General features: G+C 36.0%; 1 protein-coding gene across 3 annotated transcripts in view; it reads left to right on the forward strand.

Annotated features, from left to right (window-relative positions):
- The window catches only part of LOC131429250 (protein quick-to-court), a 72,705-nt gene that overhangs the window by 29,727 nt on the left and 27,451 nt on the right, over positions 1 to 15,527 (forward strand). For all 3 annotated transcript variants that reach the window (XM_058593299.1, XM_058593300.1, XM_058593297.1), the window contains exon 2: positions 11,219 to 11,797. In XM_058593299.1, coding sequence (XP_058449282.1) covers positions 11,312 to 11,797 — 486 coding nt within the window. In that variant the 5' untranslated portion in view covers positions 11,219 to 11,311. The remainder of the gene's footprint in view (positions 1 to 11,218; positions 11,798 to 15,527) is intronic.

A 15,527-nucleotide genomic window follows, 5' to 3' on the forward strand; every position in this document is an offset into this window, starting at 1 on the left:
TACGGTCCAATGATTCCACCAGCGTACAAACCACACCAAACAGTGCATTTTTCGGGATGCATGGGCAGTTCTTGAACGGCTTCTGGTTGCTCTTCACTCCAAATGCGGCAATTTTGCTTATTTACGTAGCCATTCAACCAGAAATGAGCCTCATCGCTGAACAAAATTTGTCGATAAAAAAGCGGATTTTCCGAATGGACCACCTAAGACGCAGCCGCGGTCAACATTTAAATGAAATTATCTTCAAAAAGTAAATGTCATGTACCAATCTAACGTTTAAAATAAAGAACCGATGAGATTTTGCAAATTTTATGCGTTTTATTGTTTAAAAAAGTTCTCAAGCTCTTAAAAAATCACCCTGTATTTATCTTATTTATACACTAACACCAAATATACTATATATCAATATGGATCACTCTTGCGATTCACGAGGAAGATCACAGTAAAGTGCGGTGGCAAAAAAGGTTACTAATAACACATGGATCAATAAGTCCCGAGACTAACAATGGAAACAACATTTTTTTTGCAAATTTTTTTTTATTCATCAACATAATACCCTTTTAGGCTGATACAATGGTTCCAACGTTTTTCCAATTTTTCAATACCATGTTTATAAAAAAAATTATCTTTCGCTTCAAAATAAACTTCAGTTTCAGCGATGACCTCCTCATTTGAGCCTAATCTTTTTCCCTGGAGCATTTTTTTAAGATCAGCAAAGAGCCAGTAGTCACTGGGGGCTAAATCTGGCGAGTATGGGGGGTGGGGAAGCAGATCAAAGCCCAATTCGTTCAATTTCGCCATTGTTTTCATCGACTTGTGGCAGGGTGCATAATCTTGATGAAAAAGGATTTTTTTTTTCTCTGCATGTGCGGTCGTTTTTTTTTGCGATTTCCTCCCTCAAATGCACCAGTAAGTCAAAATAATAATCACTGTTGATCGATTTACCTTTTTCGAGGTAGTCAATGACTTTGCCAGCTGACTGCTACGTTTTCGGACGCTTCGGTCGGCTTTCGCCAGCTGTGCGCCACGCAGATGACTGCCGCTTCGACTCTGGAGTGTAGTGATGTATCCATGTTTCGTCCATGGTCACGTAACGACACAAGAAATCTTTTTCGTTGCGAGTAAATAGCGATAAACTGCTTTCTGAATCATCGACTCGTTGCTGTTTTTGTTCCATCGAAAGCAATCGCAGCACCCACTTGGAAAAAACCTTTTTCATGCTCAATTTTTCATGAAGGATAGTAAATACACTTCCATATGATATCTGTGTCATCGCAGCAATCTCGCGGAGCTTCACTTTACGATCTTTCATTATAATTTTTGTCACTTCACTCACATTTTCCGGTGTAACGGCTTCCACAGGTCTACCCGAGCGTTCCGCGTCATTTGTGTCGGTACGACCACGTTTAAACTCGGCGAACCACCGACAAATCGTTGCTTTTGATAGACAAGAGTCCGGATAACATTTTTCAATCCATTGTTTCGCTTGCACGGTGTTTTTACCCATTAAAAAACAATGTTTTATCAAAACACGAAACTCGGTTTTTTCCCTTTTTTAAACAAACTACAAAACGACTTTAATTTTTTAATGCACATATGACGGCTTTCCCTATCAGTACACTGAACCAAACAACTCCAAATATATGGAATATTTCTCGATATACACTGCACGAAAAAAATACTAACTAGGAAAAGAACACATTGTTTTAAAAAAATCCCTTTTTTTATAAATGTGCGTGAAATGTGCACGCAGAACTAAGCAAATTAATCTTAATGCTATTTCCAGAATTTTACCAACTTTTCCGAATTAAGTATTACAATTTCTTGATTTGAACAGTTATTCCATTTGTATTCATGTTTACTGTGAGAATGATTACGGTCCCAGTGATAGCAATACACAATGCTTCAAAACATAATAATTTAGTATAATAAAAACGCAACTTGTAATTCGCCTCAACGAGAGCTATGAATTGAAGTAAAAGTAATAAGTATAACTTGTTCTTATGCTTACTGTATTTCTCTTATCATACAATTTAGTACACATTTTTTCAGTGCTTAACAAACTTTCTATTTTTCTAATTTTGGAAAGGTTCGTTTGTTGAGTGAAATTAAACTACTTTTTAGAAAATAAATATCGAAATTTCAAATTTTGATTAAAAGTTTAAACTATTTGCAAAACAGTAAGGGGCAGATCGTTTAGTATATGAACTTTTAATTCATAAACAATTCATAAAAATGACAATTTTCTTTTACATTCTAATATTCCCTGAGAGAAAAGATAACGTGCAGTTAATTTAGATTCAATGTCATGAATGCAATGAAAAAAAAATATCGCAATCAAAGTAACTTGTAATACACCGTTCATTTCATTTTAATTTTGTTGATATATTTTATATATCAGAAGTGATCCCAAAGATCACCCTCACAGTCTATAGATTTCGCCTTGTCAGCACTATTCATAACATAATGAACATTAAATTAAATACTACTTCATAACTCTGGAAAGTGAAGACGATAAGTCTAAAAAAGCGTAATTGTACATTATTTATAGGAGATATTCACTTTCATCAGAAAAAAACACACTTAAATATAAAAAAGTACACACCTCTATGTGGGCATCATGCTCAATTATTTTAGACATTTCACTTCTGGATGCGCGCTGAACGCAAACTGCTAAACATGACTGAACTAATAGCCTTTTTCGTCAAGAGATGGTGATACTGTGATGTCTTTTTCGATTTGTATTGGATTCGTTAAAGTGATCCATATTGATATATAATATATTTGCTAGAACCTCAATTTACGCAAGCTTAATGTACACGAAATAAATTAACGCGACCCATACAAAGATTTTCATTCGAACCTCACTTCCGGTTCCAAAAGTACAGGGTGATACGTAATTAAAATAAGTGGACTTCTTTTCTCACAGACGACTGAACCGATTTTCACAATCTTAGATTCAAATGAAAGGTATAATTATCCCATACAAAGTTTCTAAATTTTATTTCGATTCGACTTCCGGTTTCAGAATTACAGAGTGATTAGTGTAATAATTCCTATTTTAACTTAACTTCAAATGAAAGATCTCATAGTCGCATACAAAACTTCCTAATTTCATCCGGATCCGACTTCCGGTTCCGGATTTGATACCGAGCCTCAATGAATCCCTTTTTGATATGGCCCAATAATTTCCTTAATTATTGATGGAAGACATCCACAAAGTATTTGAGGTAGTGTCGTGTAGTAAGATTGCAAGTTTACGAATTAAAAATAGTTTTGAATGCAAGTTTCTTTTGATTGCACCAATCCAGAATTTTCCATTCAACGTTAAAATGAGTCAATTGGCGGGAGTTCTTCCATTAAAAGATCGATTTTGGGAGCTTTCATCACGCCTGCTAATAAGATGTGAGGTGCTGAATCCCATGGTAATTAATAATTTCGAACGACTAGTCGAGCTTCGATCTCAAACAAAATTCATGACAGTATATTTTAACCATATGTCACAGGAAATCAACCCTTCAAGATATATTCCTATCCGTGTCAGCCTCCTAAATGTCCCTGACTCAACTTTATTTTTCGATACATCCATGCAGCGCGAAGTGCGTGGAATCCCGGATCATCTACGTTCGACGGAAATCCCAAAAATATTTTCAAGTAAGTTCAGGCATATTGACTCTGAGAAAATGTTTTACACGGACGGATCGCGAATTGAAGAAGCGACAGGGTTTGGTATGTTCAACAATAATGTTTCGGCCTCATTTAGGCTTCAAGAACCTGCATCTGTTTATATAGCAGAGTTAGCAGCAGTTCATTATAGTTTGAGTGTAATCGTCACATTATCTCCAAACCATTATTTCCTCTTCACAGATAGTCTGAGTGCAATTGAAGCCATTCGCTCAAACATGACTGGCAAGACTGAACCGTTTTTCCTGGGCAAAATAAAACAGTGCCTGAACGACATATTGAACAATAATTATCTAATCACTATAGTCTGGGTCCCGGCTCATTGCTCCATTCCTGGCAATGAAAGAGCCGATATTTTAGCCAAACGTGGTGCTATTGAGGGTGAAATTTATGAGAGACCAATTGCTTTCAACGAATTCTATAGCTCGTCTCGCCAAAGAACACTTGCCAGCTGGCAAGCTTCTTGGGATAAAGATGATCTGGGTCGGTGGATGCACTCAATTATTCCGAAAATATCGACAAAGGCATGGTTCAGGGGACTGGATGTGAGTAGAGATTTCATTCGTGTGATGTCCAGACTCATGTCCAATCACTACACGTTAGATGCACATCTCCTTCGAATTGGGCTCTCCGAGACTAATCATTGTGCTTGTGGCGAAGGTTATCGAGATATTGATCATGTCGTTTGGACATGCGTGGAGTATCGTGATGTCAGATCTCAACTAATAAATTCTTTGCGTACCCAAGGTAGACTATCCAATATCCCAGTTCGAGACATTCTTGCTTGTCGTGACCTTTCATACATGAAACTTATTTATCATTTCATAAAGAAAACTGGAGTTTCAATTTAATAAAGGCCCCTTTCAAGACTTAGTTCTGATCCCAGCTGCGTCCATGAGTTCAACCAATAGCTAAATTAGAATAAAAATAATGTAATGATACAAACAAACTCGAAACAGTTTATGAAATTATTAACAAATGTCTGAAAATAACAGCTTATTTTATAATTTATAGAAGTTAATCGTTTGGTTCAAATAATATTTCCGAGTAGATTTCATAATTAATGACGAGTTACCTAAGATGATATTTAAGTAATAAGAGAATATGTTTTAATAAATGCAAAACGTTGTGACTATGTTAGAATTAAATTAGGATAAGAATATTATGTAAAAGTGATGCTACGGCGAAGAAAAACTTATGTAAACTGCCTTAAGAAATAAACGTATTTATGAAAAAAAAAATGAGTCAATCTTTCTCTGTGCTTCCAATTTAGTAACACAATCATAAAACCTGTTTGCTTTCAAAATAACGGTACCGTAATAAAATCAAATACGACAAATGAGGAAATTTATTAATTTTTGTGTTGTTCCATATTGTAATTGAAGACAAAAATAAAAACTCTGTTTCGTGGACTGAATGGCTGTATGTTGTTTCATAGGCTTCATTCTTCTGTGATTTTAAAATTTCGCATTCGTAGTTTGCCATATGGAAAAAAGTATATTACATCTCCTGCGCACTCTGCAAAAACAACCAAAAGATACCAAACAAATTGGCTTATAATCCTATTTGCAATGTTTCTTTTTGCTAGGGTGTTGAAGATGTAATATGTTTTGTTCTATATTTAATTGAATGTACATATCGTTCTTAAAACGTGCACGTATCGACAATTTTGCACTTCGATTTGCAAAAAGGTAAAGTTCTCGATATTTCTTCAATTACATTTTTGAATCATCATTCAACACTTCTTTGTGAACCTCTTTCAAGATTTTTTTTGTTTCGTCAAAAAGGTATGGTTCGTATTCTGTATTCTCTCGGCCAATTACTGTTTAACAGTGAGCAGTTATCTAGTTTTGTGCTGTGACTATCTCAAAAATATGATCATACTCAATTTTCCTTCATTGAACAATTTTTTGGACTCAATTTGTTCCATTGGTAGTATGTAATTAAATTTCAAGTACTTTCGTTAGATTTTTCACTGAGGATAATACATTATCAATGAATGAAAAGTTTGATTATTTCGACGCTATTAAAAAAGTTCAGTTTTTCTACCAGTTCTGCTTTGTAATCAGCTTTTCTCCCATTTGTAACAATTTCACAAGACAGACTTCCTAGTGAAATTGTATAAATTCATGTATGGCTTTTACCTATCAATTAAATGTGTGTTTCTTTGACTCGGTCAATAAACGAATGCTTTAATTTCACTTGTTACGGCCCCCCTGAGGCAAAACGTACCCCTTGCTTTTCTCAGAAGTTTTCATTTTTTTCGCCGAAATTTTTGTGAAACTGAAAGTCCATTATCACATCTGGAAAAATAAACATAAACTAAAATGTTGTTGCCTGTGTTATTGTTGGTGCTCATTCCACGGTAATTTTCTTCAGCTATGAAGAGAGTAATTGCAGAGACAGGACTCGAACCCGTAGCTAACTTCTAAACTGGGAATTGTTTTAACAATTAAACTACCCTGCATATAAAAACGCATGAAGAGAAAGTCTAATTGACAAGACGGCACCCAAGCATGCTTCGCTGTACTTGGTTACGATCGGAAGAATTGCGGCCCATGGGCAATTTTATAACCAAATCGTTTGCCTTTTTCCATTTCACTGAGAATGCCGCAATTCTTCCGATCAGTCGATATATACAAACTTGATATCATCTTGGTTTTTACGGCATTCACTATTACAGTCCTATATCTACGGAACCAAATTCAACAGAGCTCATACTACACTGATCTCGCACGTCTTTCTATTCCATTCCTACTCTGCCGCCGACACTGATTTGAGATATTCATTTCCCCGGTAAGGAGTTAGCTATGGGTTCGAATCCCATCTCTGTGGTTACATTTTTTCGGTTCTCATTACATTATTGCATTCTCATGTTAAATTTCCAATCTGTTTTCCCCGTTTGATACTGATCATATTTAAAATCTAGCTCAAAACGGTTCTACGTCTTAAAAAAGACTGAAACACAAATTGTTGTATGTAACCAGTGTCAATTCTTGTTTTTTTTTATTCCGTTCTTATACAGATATTCGCAATTAAATTGAATAGTTTTCAAAGTTATCATCTCATCTCGTGTTACCGGGAGCAAAATGACTCAAATTATGTAAGCAAAATACTTGAGATCTCACTCACAAAAAATATGCTTTAGTTATCAAACTATTGAATGATAGAGAACAATTTTTCACCTGAAAAGAAAAGGCTTAAACTATTGATTAACTTATTATTTAAAAAAAACTTTTTGAGAGAATTTTTCTCCATTGCAGTGGTTCAATTTCACGCTCTTAATTGATAACTGATAGGAACGTGGTTTTTGAAGTACTGTGTCTTCAGCAAAGTTGTTAAAAATGATAATCGCCATCTTTTGGCAAATTTTATGTATGTAATTAATCCCCCTAAAAGTGAGATAAAAATATTATTTTAGTTCATGGTCAACATAGGGGCTATAATACTTCGACAAAGTTGTTCATAATGTTATTTCAAACAAATTTGCTGAAGGTGCTATTCCCATAACTAGAGTGTAATTCATGATATAATGTATTTTCTGAAAAGGATGTCCTAAAACCAGTTTTTGTAAGAAAACACATATATTTTCAATTTATATGAGTTTTTCATGTTATACAAAGTTTTTCATCATTAAAAACTAAACAACTTTCTCAAAAATACTATGCTGCTATCATTTCAGTTTAATGAAATAGAGCCATTTTTCATGTATTTTTTACAAAATTTCAACTTGTCTATCATCAAAAGGCGCACTGAAATCTGATCTGACATGAAGTGAATTTTATGATTGCAAATGCCAAGGACAAGGATATTTGAAAAGAACATATCTCGACTGCAGACGATCGCAGACGAGTAATCGAACCACGGTATGAAAGTTCTTTTGAAGTAGTTTAATTTGTATGTAGTCTTATCTGCACTTTTCTGCGCCTTTTGATGATAGACGAGTTGAAATTTTGTTGAAAAACTCATATAAATTGAAAATATATGTGTTTTCTTACAAAAACTGGTTTTAGGACACCAGAAAATACATTATATCATGAATAACACTCAAGTTACGAGAATAGTACCTTCAGCAAATTTGTTTAAAATAACTTTCTGAACAACTTTGTCGAAGTAACTTAGCCCCTATATTGGCTCTGAACTAAAATAATGTTTTATCTTACTTTTAGGGAGATTAATCACATTCATAAAATTTGCCAAAAGATGGCGTCAATCATTCTGAACAACTTTGCTGAAGATACTGTACCTCAAAAACCACGTTCCTATGAATTATCAATTAAGAGCATGAAATTGCGCTTTTGAACAACTGTGCGTCGTGCGTTTCACCCCGTTATTTGATTAATTTCGACGTGTCATTGAGGACCATTGCCTCTATATCCAGATATCCGTAACTTCGTGCAATTTTAAATGTATATTTTTCAAACTTTGTCCCGATCGAGCGTTGTGCCTCACATATATTTCAATGGGCAATTTTCAAGGGTTTTGCAAAATAAGATGTTTTATGTATTTTCCAATGCATATAATCAAATCACTTCCAATATTTTCATTACTGAAACAATCTCTACTGAATAAAACTGAAGCGCAATTGAGAAACAATAACTGCTATATTTTCAATGCACGTAGGGTGGTCAATGTGAACATAAATTGAATTTGATTCATAGAAGCAACAGGAGCGCAGCATTGTCAGCATGTCTCGAACACACAGTAGGTGCAGTGTTTGAGAGGCGCGTTTGAATTGGCATATCGGTAGTCTGCGCTCCTGTTACTTCTGTGTACGTTATGCAAGCTAATTGGCTTATATTTTTTTATTAAGTGCATAACATGATTTGTGATTGTTTTTATTGATTTGTTTATTATCATTCTAACTATTATTAATTACAGCACTTGCTACTTTTATTCATATTACTCCACTACCACGGTAGCGCCGGATAAATTTCAAATACAACCCCACTATTGATACACTGAACATTTCTAGAATTATTCTAGCTAATTAATAATTGGGAATCAGCTAAGTAAAAGCTCATTTAGTATGCTGAACAAACAAATTCTAAGAGAACGTAGACTTAGGACGAATCCTCTACTCTTCTCCTGTACAAATCCGTAGAGTTTTAAGCAATTCTCCCTCTCCAACTAAGAATGAACTCTTCAATTCTCTTTTTTTGTGGATGCCTAATAAATTAGAATAACAGCACGTGCCGAAATCAGTAACTGAATTAGTTTTGTACAGAGTGTAAGTTAACATTATAAGCCACGTGCTAGAACTAGTAAGCATACAAGGTGGCAGCAAAGGTGTTTGACAACCGAAAGATCCATATACTGTTATTAAGATAAATCATTACACGATAATTTTTGGTTTTTTGCCAAATCGAACAGATTTTAGCAACGATGACAAAGTGTTCTGGACACACATACTAGTTAAAACATTCCACTATACGATGCTAATATCCGATTTTACGTTTGGAAATACGTGTTGCCATATCTCATAATTTATCGATCGATTTCTATAATGAAAATTGGTACATTCAATTTGAATTTTTGAGTCGATCTTGTACGTTTGAGGTATTGTACATTTATTGATTTTTTTTAGAGATTGCTTTTAAGAGCCGAATAAAAAAAATTTCATTCACTTTTATCACAATTCGTTGATTGAAAATTGTATAATCCTAAATATAACAAAGCCTTGGAATTACATTCCTGTAGTGGAATTTGACCTTCTGTTTGAACAGACTTCGCAGCCGATTCAGAGTGTACTGAACCATTGAATGGCTGGTGCTACGATCCTATGGACACTACGAATCCTTCCAGGTCGGGGCTCGAACATACGACAACTGGTTTGTTAGACCAGTGCCCTATGCATTGAACCGCCAACCCGGGAATATAAATATAACCCGGGAATATAAATATAACATGATTATTATTTCAATTATCAAAAAGTACAATATTGAAATCAGAACACGATACATCAAAATCATAGTAAAAATTCGCCGCTCATGTTTTACATTAGATACATTCTGAAACTGTTACTCATACTTAAAGTAGAAAAGATACGTTCTAAAACTGTTACTCATACTCAAAGTAGAAAGGAAAAGATAATTAAGTTGGTTAGAAATCAACTGTCTGAGGAAAAAAACATTCGATAAATTTATATGAGGGCAACCTAAGATATAGCGTTCATCGGTCTCTATATTGCCATTACTACCGCGTAGAGGAGATACATTTCATGTTCAATGGCAATCACCGCTGCGCCCAGTGGAATTGCAAGGTGTTTAAGTGTTTACAAAGTGGTATGAAACAAGCATGGAAAGAAAAATTCCAATACGTTTCCCGCACATTCAGCCTCACTTGTCAGTAGCCAAACAACACTGGCCATTGTACGGTAAATTTCTGCGGTGTTATGACTTCTGAATTAGATATCATACTGTTAATATACATAACTCACGGCTAATAAAAACGTGTGATAGCCATAGTTAAGTCTTATCTAATTTATCACATTCACTATTCTAGTTTGGAATAATCGAGATTCATACAATGAAAACGTGTTTCGTAAATAGTTCCAGCATTATTTCCCCAGCTAAATTTAATCTGAAATGCCCGCCGAAAGTGGCTTTCAAATTGGAACTTAATTTACCACTAATGACGAGAAATTGCGGCTCCGAACACTGAAGATAGTTGAAGTAGGCCTTGTTGCTCTCATACAAATAGGTTCGAATTAGAGCCAATCAAATTTCTTTATCAATTCGTTACGCGAGCAATAAATTGAATATCAGAGCTACTATCTAATTGAGACACGAGAAAGTGAAAAGTACAATCTCACCCGGGATGCAAGATAACGATTGCTACCAGTTGTAAATCTCGAAAAATAGAAATATCAAGTGTACCTACAAACATTGTCAATTAACGTGTCGATTTGCAAATATAAGCCCGGTATGTTCATGTGATGTGACTAATAGAAGCAATACTTATACTTAATTTTTATTACTTTTTTTATAATCGGGTATCAGTTATAAATTGATTTATCGATATTTAGTTTTTGTTTTATGGGCTCAATAAATCCAAATATAATTTGAACTACAAAACTACTTGTGAGTCGCTCCAAATCGCAGCCATTCAACAAAATTACGCGAATACCCGCAATCGGTCTGTTTTTTTTCATGCACTAATCGGCAATCGTCATGGTACTCGGATACATTTAATTTGAAATGCACAACAACAAAGTCAATGAAAGCGCGCGGCTTGCATCACCGATAATCATAACCCCATCCACCTGCTCTCCGCGTCACACCGCCATGGTCAATTTCAATTTTCACGCGAGAGCAAGTGATGGAGGCTGCTAATGCGTGTTTGGCAGGCTCAGCGCTGCACGCATTTTACACAGTCTGCTCGCGACGGAGGGAGGAGTTGTGGTAAAGAAAATGCCTTCATGGTCGTTCTAAAATTACTCGTCAGTTTCATCGGCCTTTCATTTTCCATCAGTTTGGTAAAATTTCATCAAATTCTAATATACCCTCTTTCTGTGTTCCACTTTTCATTGCAGATCTGGACAAGTTCGGATCGGCCGTAATCAACCGTCCCGCTTAAATGGTGCATGACGTCCAGAGGTCACTAGAAGGAAACACTCCTTGCCATAATGTCCTCAAAGCCAGCAACGCCGCTCGAACTGCGGCGTGCCTTTCCGGGCGAAAGCGAAAGCACTCGGATTCCGGTGCTTTCGCCAACCCCCTTTCGCCGGGCCTACTCGTTGCGTATGCGCAATAGCCAGAGCTTCCATGACTACCAACATTACCGTGTGTGTGAGTGTGGTAGTGAAAATATGCATCATCCAACGAATCTGTCCAGTCCTTCGTCGTCCGGCATTAAAGTGAAAAATTTGTACCCCAATGGGGCCAAGTCGAATAGTCATCATCATCACCACCAACCGGGCGCCTCAGTGGAGCCATTCAGCACAGGAGACCGTCAGCCGAGCCGCAAGGATTCGTCCACCGACGGCAGTACGCTGCTACCAAATGGTGTAATCTGTCACGGTAGCAGCTCTGCCACGACACCGTCGGGGCAAAAATCTTTATCCGCGCAGTCGACCCGCAAGAATAGTTTGCAAAAAAATGATCGGGGAATGGTGAGTACAAGCTATTGTCTATTTATTGGTTGATTTTTCTCTTTTGGTGAAAGGTGTGCTGTCGAAAAAATTACATAATCGGATCAGTATTAAAAGGATACCACGATGTAACCAGCTGAGTATTCCTAAATTTTCCTCGATTGACCTATATATTACGAAAAGCATCTCCCGTCACCCACGTGCACCCACACACTCTTCGTGCAGTGTTCAAATGAATAACAACCAGTGTATTAGTGTTCGTGTTGCAACTGCAAGGGATAAGGAGTATTTACATTTCAAAGTGCGTATTTTACGCAAAAATTTCACCTCAAATTTTTGGATAAGTTTTTCTAAATTTACGAAAGTGAGTTCCATTTCAATCATGGGTTTAAGACTTCATTCAAACGAATTCTAAACAGAAAGCCAAGCTGAACTTAGGATTGATGCATTAATAGGAAAATCGATTGAAATTGAATAGAAATGCCATTTGATACAACTTGCTTCCACATTGCCGCACACAGCAGCGAACACACGAAAGTATCTCAAAAACAACGACTCTTAACGGTTGGCGCCGCAATAGCAGTTATGCAAACAAATGTACGCAGTCTGATATGGCAAAACTGGGAAAATTATCGCGTGATTGATGAAGAGCAGTTATGAAGCATTTAATAACTTCATGAACAGCTCGTTGACCGCGGAATCAAGGCCGCGGAATTTGATACGGCGGAAGAGTGACAGACTCGGAAGATTGGGATTATCAATGTTCTACTTACAAAAACAGCTTTTGCTCAATTGTTTCAATAGCAGAATGCTCAATTCTTTTAGTACATTGTAAAACATAAAAATGAAGAAAAACGACTAAACCCGTTGCTCGGATTTTTAAATTTGAGCAATTTTAATGCTAAGTTGTCATTTTTCACCGTAGTCTATAGGGGGATACAAAAGCTGTTTTAAACCACCTAGTGGCGTGATGAAGTCTTTCTCATATTACTCATATTTTCATAAATGTTACAAAGAGATCCTTTAAAAAAATTATCATTGAATCTTTAATCAAACAAAAAAGTATATTTGGGCATAAAATAGCTTAACCTTTTGAATATTTAAATAGTGTTGAACCAAATCTAGAAGTTTTTTTCCGTTTTTCATTTCGCTCTTAAATGACGGTTTGAAAGTTTAAGCCGTTATCTCCTTGTAACTGTGGAACCGTAAGTCGGCTCCAGATTAAATTCACGAGTTCTAAATATGACCATAATACCTTTCATTTGAATCTAACTTTATGAAAATCGGCTCAGCCATCTCTGAGAAATTGAAGTGAGCTCCATTTGGTAATATTTGATCACTAACGTACTTCCGGAACTGGAAACTAGTATGATTTAAGTAAGATTATTTGGACATTTACCAACAAGATCTATAAACTAAAGAAATTTATGAATAATTCTCAAGGGAATTGCAACTCTTTACATAGTCATTGAAAAACCGTTTTTAATCCACCTGGAGTGTAATGATGCATGTCCCATATTATTTATGTTTTCAACAACATTACAGAAAGATTCTATCAAGAATTTTTTTTGAAACTTGAAAAAAATTAAAAACTTTCTTTGGCAAAACTACCATAACCTTTTCAATATGTAAACAGTTATGTCAAGTTAATATAGATTTCAATGTAGCACGCCTATACAAAATTGAACAAAGCACGCTGTGTGCTAGGCGGTGGTGTTTTTTTTTCTTCCAGCGCGTACCGATGCCCACCGGTTTTGCATCGTTTTGTATGACAGTTTGAAAGTTTTGCCACTGATCACCCTATAATTTCGGAACCGGAGGTCAAATCTGGATGAAATTACACAGTATCTTTTAAGTCAATGAGAGCTTTAATTTGAGTCATAATTTATGAAAATCGGTTAAATCGTTGCAGAGATATCGAAGTGAGTGCCGTTTCTGTAGTTTTTATTCACTATTACCGGTGCTTTCGGAAGCGAAAACCGGGGACTAGTAATCTTAAAGTATATGTATATATCCACTAACTAACAGTGTCTGCCAACTAGATGAATTTGCCAATAAGTTTTATAAATATTTGCACCTCGTTTCGTCATCACTTGTGAAAAAATACTCTTGAAAATGAAAAATAATAAATTATAATTTATTACGGACTTCTCAAAGAATTCCACGACCTTTTATTTGCATCTTAGTTTGTAAAAATCGGTTAAGAAATTTTCGAGAAGATCGAGTGCGCATTGTCTCATAGATTTGCACGTATTATCTTGTAATTCCGGAACCGGAAGCCGCATAAAGCTAAAGTTCAATCGCAAGCTATGGGACCATAAGACATTCCGTTTGAACTTAAGTTTGTGAAAATCGGTTTAGTCATCGCTGAGAAGAGTGAGTGGCAATTTTTGTTTGGTGCATATCACCCTGTAATTTTGGAACCGGAACCGGATCGGGAAAAAATTCAATGACAGTCTTTGGAACCATAAGAACTTTCATTTGTACCAGGACCAATAGTTGATTATTCATTTTTTTCCAATCTGGTATAAAAGTTGGTAACCAGTGACGTACCTAGAAAAATTTGCGCCTGGGGGAAAGTTTGATCTCTCGCGCTCATCGTTAGTTTAAGTAAGCGAAAAAATAAAAGTATCATCAACTTCATCTCTGGAGGTCCTAAGAATTGATTTGTCGCTCCGGAAAAAAAAACGTTGCGCCCGGGCGAATGCCTCCTTCATCCCCCTCTAGGAACGTCACTGTTAGTAACCTATTATTTATACAGTATCTTGTCTATCAATAACTTTTTTCGGTCTTTCTGGTAGTTTATCAATTCCATACCATACTCTTTTTTGTCCCTAAAAAACACCAAGCTTAGGCTATCGACTGAAGTGAACCGTATTGTGGAAAGAACTTCAAAACAAGTGATAGTAGAATGTTTTGAGCTATAGAAACAAGTGGTAGTCGGATGGTACCAAGTCTAAACTATAAGGCGTGTGAAGTTGAATGTCCCTACCACTCTCAGCCAAACCGTTGAAATAATAAAAGTACCACTAATATATAGCCGATAGTTAGCAAGATAAAAATTTACGAATCCGAACATGGTCTGTTATTCTGGACGTTTGCCTCAATTATCGCTTTAGACTAATCAGTTGGGTTCAATTGGCCTTCAAAGCAAAGCCTTTGTATTACATTTCTTTTGTCGGATTTGACCTTCTGTTTCAGTAGATTTTGCAACAAATTTATAACGTACAGAACCATTGCATGGCTGGTGCAGCGATTCTACTGACACTGAGAATCCTTCCAGGTCGGGACTCGAACATACAACAACTGGCTTATAATACCAGTGCCCTATTCATTGAACCGCCAACTAGATGCGTATGTTTAAAATGTCATTTCCTACATAAGCAAGTGATTGCATAATCTTTCTATATGAGAAAGGCTAAAATTATCGAGTATTCAAGAACGATGGCGAACTATTTTGTACTCCTTTCAACAAATTTTGTGCATCTCTTTGGCAATTGATGGATACCATCTTAAAAGAGATTTTCACCTTTTAGTGACATCCATTAATTTCTGTACATCCTTGAAAGCTTGAAAGTGTTGATCAGCCAGTGCGAATCTCATCGATAAAAAGATATGATATTTAGAAGGAACCAGTTTTGATGAATATAACGGGTGCGGTAGAAGCTCCCATTAGAGCATAGAAATTGTTTCTAAGACCACTTTTGCTGAATGTGCACGAGCGTAGTCATTTTGCGTTTTGAATTCTCAA

The sequence above is a fragment of the Malaya genurostris genome, chromosome 2 (assembly GCF_030247185.1).
Source record: "Malaya genurostris strain Urasoe2022 chromosome 2, Malgen_1.1, whole genome shotgun sequence".
Classification (NCBI taxonomy): Eukaryota; Metazoa; Arthropoda; class Insecta; order Diptera; family Culicidae; genus Malaya; species Malaya genurostris.